The 5,264-nt window shown below is 43.0% G+C and overlaps 1 protein-coding gene across 1 annotated transcript; it reads left to right on the top strand.

Annotated features, from left to right (window-relative positions):
• Nucleotides 1–909: 909 nt before the first annotated feature.
• Nucleotides 910–5,020, top strand: LOC308461162 (interleukin-8-like). Its single transcript, XM_080977833.1, has 4 exons — nucleotides 910–1,134; nucleotides 1,898–2,033; nucleotides 2,974–3,057; nucleotides 4,051–5,020. Exons 1-4 carry the CDS (start codon nucleotides 1,071–1,073, stop codon nucleotides 4,079–4,081), a joined length of 315 nt encoding a protein of 104 aa, XP_080833959.1. The 5' UTR covers nucleotides 910–1,070; the 3' UTR covers nucleotides 4,082–5,020.
• The last annotated feature ends 244 nt before the right edge of the window (nucleotides 5,021–5,264 follow it).

Below are 5,264 nucleotides of genomic sequence, written 5' to 3'. Positions count from 1 at the left end.
CCAAATGGTGTGAGTTCCTATGAAACTGCAGCCATTTATATGTTTTGTGTGATTGAGCGGGTGCCAGGCATGAGTAGGTTCAGCAGAGGATAATAATAATAATAATAATAATAATAATAATAATAATAATAATATATTTATATCCCACCCTCCCCAGCCAAAGCCGGGCTCAGAGTAACAACAGTAAAATAATACAGTGGTACCTCGGGTTAAGTACTTAATTCGTTCCGGGGGTCCGTTCTTAACCTGAAACTGTTCTTAACCTGAAGCACCACTTTAGCTAATGGGGCCTCCTGCTGCCGCCGCGCCGCCAGAGCACGATTTCTGTTCTTATCCTGAAGCAAAGTTCTTAACCTGAAGCACTATTTCTGGGTTAGTGGAGTGTGTAACCTGAAGCGTATGTAACCTGAAGCGTATGTACAGCATTCTAAAATCAATTCATTCTAAAATCAGTTTAAATAAGAAATAGTAGTAGTAGTAGTAGTAGTAGTAATAATAATAATAATAATAATAATAATAATAATAATATACCAGTATTTATGTATTTATATATATTCCACCCATCTTGACTGGGTTGCGCCAGCCACACTGGGAGGCTTCCAACGAATTAAAACATCTTACATTAAAAACTTCCCTACACAGCTTTGTGGAGAGCTGGAAGGGGAAAAGGATTTCCCCCCACCTTTTGCCCCACTTCTGAAACCTCCCTATATAGGTGCAGGTCCTTATAAAAAAACAAAAATGAAGAAACTGCAGAAATGGTATTCAGTTGATAACGAATATTTAGAAATATCTAACGAGTTAGAAGCCACCAAGCTGGATCGAATTCTCCTTCCTGCAGGAACTCAGTCGCAATAGGAAGAGACTTTACCACAAGATTTCCCAATGACTCATTTGTGAATTGCTTGCGCTGGGAATTTCCTCTGACAGAGTTGAAACATGGTACTTCAGGGCAAGTGAGATGGTATAAAAGCAGCAGGTCTTGCAGAGCTCAGACACAAACCTTCTGAAGCACTCCAAGTACCCTGCCTTTCAGGACAGCAGCCAAGAGAGAAATTCCTTGCCTCAACATGAACTCCAAGGTTGTTGTTGCAGTTCTGGCTCTATTCGTGCTCTCCAGCTCTCTGACGGAAGGTAAGCAAGACATTCCGGCTGAACTTTATTTAAAGAGTCCCAGGGGGCTGCGCTTACGACCGTAGCCACAGATACCACAATCCTACAGGGATAAGGAGGGGGAAGAATAGCTGATAATGCAGAAACAGTTCCTCAAGCTTGTTAAGAAGAATGTGAGCCAATGAGATTAAATACGATGTTACGCAAAGTGATTATATGTAAAACCCATAAAAATTATTATTAAAAAATAAGTAAATCGAAGAATGCTTAAGATAAACAGAGCTTCAAATCCGCAGATATGTTTGCCACCCTTGTTTTACATTGCTCCTTTGGGCATATCTTCACTTATGTGGTATAGTTTATTAAATAAATTCAGGGAGGGTAGGAAATTATTAGGTTTTTTAGGTATCTATTGCCTTCCCCCAAATTGAAATGCTTTTTATTGATGATGTCTAAGTTGGTGCATCAATTAAAATGAAACCTGCAGTCGTGAGCAACAGTCCGCTGTTTAGGGTAGCTGCTAACCCTAATGTTGAGATTCCCGCATTGCAGGGGGTGGGATAGAGGACCTTTGGTGGTCCCTACGATTCTATGACTCTATGACTCTAGCTCATAAAAATACAAGGAGGCACTACCAGCTGAATGGCGTCGAAGAGGCCTAGAGAAAAGCAGCTTTTTAAGTTGTGCTTTGGGGGCGGAGGAACAGATGTTCAGTCAGTGTAAAGATGTTTTGTAAAGAGAGTTGTCCCATTTAACCGGTTTCTATCCTTTTGCTCTTTCGTAGGTGTCTCACTGGCCCGGATCGGGAGCGAGTTGCGCTGCCAATGCATAAGCACCCATTCCACGTTCATCCCGACCAGACACATTCAAGATGTCAAACTGACCCAAAGCGGACCCCACTGCAAGAACGTCGAAATCATGTAAGTCCGCTTTTCGAAATTGAGTCTCTCTCTTGCTAGATTTAGAGCCCCATCTATCAAGACAGGACGCAGGTGGCGCTGTGGGTTAAACCACAGAGCCTAGGACTTGCTGATCAGAAGGTCGGCGGTTCAAATCCCAGAGACAGGGTGAGCTCCCGTTGCTTGGTCCCTGTTCCTGCCAACCTAGCAGTTCGAAAGCATGTCAAAGTGCAAGTAGATAAATAGGTACCACTCTGGCGGGAAGGTAAACGGCGTTTCCGTGCGCTACTCTGGTTCGCCAGAAGCGGCTTCGTTCTGCTGGCCACATGACCCGGAAGCTGTACGCCGGCTCCCTCGGCCAATAAAGTGAGATGAGCGCTGCAACCCCAGAGTCGGTCACGACTGGACCTAGTAGTCAGGGGTCCCTTTACCTTTACCTACCAAGACGTTCAGCAGCGAAAAGGCCCATTGCACAACTCCCATGTGTTTAAAACTCCCAGCTGGATCGTTTCCCAGTAGATTGTGCTTGTGGGTAACAACAGCAACAACAACAACAACAACAACAACAACATAATTTATTATTTATACCCCGCCCATCTGGCTGGGTTTCCCCAGCCACTCTGGGCGGCTTCCAACAAAATATTAAAATACAATAATCTATTAAACATTAAAAGCTTCCCTAAAGTGTCTTCCCCAGTTGTGGAAAAGAAATAGCAAGGTATCATGAACTATTCTGCTGAAACTGTAACTGGATATTCTTTAAAAAGTTGATTATTAGGGGATTAGGCACGCCCCACCCCCCATTTAAGACATTTAACCAAGTAGTTAGGTTCTTGTCAATGTTCTTGCATCATGAATGTATCAAAGGGTGTTATATAAATCTAAACAAACAGACAAATAAACAAATAAACAACACTCTGCAACGAAGATGCCTGACCTTCCTGTTTCCCTTTGCTTGCAGTGCTACTCTTAAGGACGGGAAAGAAGTGTGCTTGGAGCCCACAGCTAGATGGGTGAAAGTGATCATCAAAGCCATCCTTGATAAGTAAGTTGTCATTCTCTTCTGGTTTTAAGAACACTGCAATGCTATGCACATATATATTTGGGAGTAAGCTCCATTGGACACAGTGAGACTCTGGCCCAAACATGCCTAAAACTGTGCTGCAAAGCTTATTTTCAGTTAGGTTTGTGCAAGAAAACTTCCAGGTGCCATTGTCCCCGTGGGTCTGATTTGTCCCTTCTCCTTCCAGATATACCCCAAATCCTTCACCTGCCCCTCTTTGCAGGCTGCATCCACAACCAGACAAATGTTCATTAACCTTGTGATCAATAACTATAATGTTCTAATGGCTAGCAAAAGAAAACGGGATACACAAAGGAGATATTTCGTTGCCTTAGCCCTGGACCAAGCTTGTGGTCCTCCAGATGTCCCATAAGCCCTAGTGAGGACAAGCAACGATGATGGGAGTTGTAGTTCGACAATATCTGCAGGGCCGCCGATTCCCCATCCCTGCCACAGACCATGGCTAAGTCCCTGAAATATTAGGGTCATCTAGTCCAGAGGATGACTTTTGTTGGTGCAATCTTTGCAAGAGCCAGGCTTAACTGGGCATATCTGAACAGAGACTCAGGGCGCACTTCCACTTTCCCCATGCCTAGAAACATGGGTCTGCTTGTCCTGAGCTCTCTAGGCCTGAATCTGAATATTTTTGTCTCTGCTTTCCTCCAGAAAACCCCCTCTTTGGTGCTAAAACAGAACAAACAGCAATCCGTGGAACACTCAATTGCTTTTTGTTCCAAATTCGCACTAAAGATCAGGTTTCCCCAGGGGAAAGCAGGAGGGCAAGCAGAGGTTTGAAACCCTATCAGACAACGTTAGTAAGCATGACTCCATGCCTCAGCTTTGCCTATAAACTGAATCAGACCTTTAATGATACTGAACATCTGTTTTTTGCTTTTTACAAATAGCTTATTTCAGTTCTCCCAGGCCATTCTGTCGACTTGTTTCTAACCTCTCCTCACTTTTCCTTTATTCCAGGGCTCAAGCCAGTGCAGAATCCCAGCTATAAGGAAAAAACTTTCAGAATCTCTACTGTTTTGCTTCCTGAAAGAAGCTGAGCCATTTCTACCAAGCCTACTTTATATAAGAGCCTTTTATAAATGGGGATATTTTGGTCTTATTTATGTATTTATTTTACAACTTTGCTGATAGAAAACCCTTTGTAAGGATGTATTTAAAATAAGTGTAAAAGGAAGGCCTTGTGCAGGAAGCAGGAAGATGAGGTGGTTAAGTCAAGGTGATTTGGAAAGTGGAATGTATTGCTAAGTGCAGTAGCAATAGTGGTGAAACTGTGTGTACACCAAGCCATTATTATAGTACAAATTGGCAAATCCTGGTCCCTTGGGGCACAGGCAAAGCTAACACAGTTGCATCAAGAGAGCCAGCTACCTACTGTTGATCACTTTAGTAGTTACAGCACCAGGAGACACGGGTTCAAATCCCCACTCAGCCATGAAACTCAACCTATGGCCTTGGGCTGGTCCGTATTTGTCAGCCAAATCTACCTCATGAGGTTGAGGGGGAAAGAGCCGTGTGTGATGCTCCAAGCACCAGAGGAAGGGTGGGATGAAATGTTATTTAGTTAATATCTGAAGTGCCTTTCATATATTTTGGTTTTTTTTCCAGTTTCTAATCTATTTATTCACATGGTCATATCTGAAGTAATTATTTGTTGTCCTTGAAATCTTCTGTGTCTTATTTTAATTATTATTATTAGAAAATAGTCATATTTAAGTGGGGGGGGGGGATCTTATTTATTCAAATGGTTTGTCACAGCACAGCCTGAAGTTTTCCTCACTTGAGAATTCCTCACGCAGAGATGCCATTCTGAAGCCTCGCGTTTGCACATGAGATGTCTTTATTTATGTATTTATTGACCGAGAAATGTTGAGCACTGTCAAAGCATGTTTGCCTGTGTGCAACGGAATAAATTATTTTCATGTTGAAATATGGAGTTCCTTTGTGTTGTCGCTGCAGTAAGTGAATGTTTGGCTTCAACTTTGCTTCATTAGAGAGATTTCACACGTAAGCAGGACAGAAAGCTTTGTTACTGGGGGTGTGGGGAAGATAACAGGATCAGCCCCACTCATGAAGCAGACTGAGGGAGTCCCCTCAGCCAGTGGCAGAATCCAAAGGGTGCCTTCGTGGGTGATCCTTGTTGTTGGATTAACAGCTGTGGTGAGTTTTGGCTC

The sequence above is a fragment of the Podarcis pityusensis genome, assembly GCF_964106645.2.
Source record: "Podarcis pityusensis genome assembly, chromosome: 13".
Lineage (NCBI taxonomy): Eukaryota > Metazoa > Chordata > Lepidosauria > Squamata > Lacertidae > Podarcis > Podarcis pityusensis.
Note: the sequence above shows the minus strand (reverse complement) of the source record. Positions and strands in the feature narration are given on the sequence as shown.

Coding starts and splice junctions, on each gene's coding strand:
- LOC308461162 (XM_080977833.1), top strand. CDS start 1,071: ATGAACTCCAAGGTTGTTGTTGCAGTTCTGGCTCTATTCGTGCTCTCC. Junction 1,135..1,897: donor CTCCAGCTCTCTGACGGAAG/GTAAGCAAGACA, acceptor GCTCTTTCGTAG/GTGTCTCACTGGCCCGGATC. Junction 3,058..4,050: donor ATCAAAGCCATCCTTGATAA/GTAAGTTGTCAT, acceptor CCTTTATTCCAG/GGCTCAAGCCAGTGCAGAAT.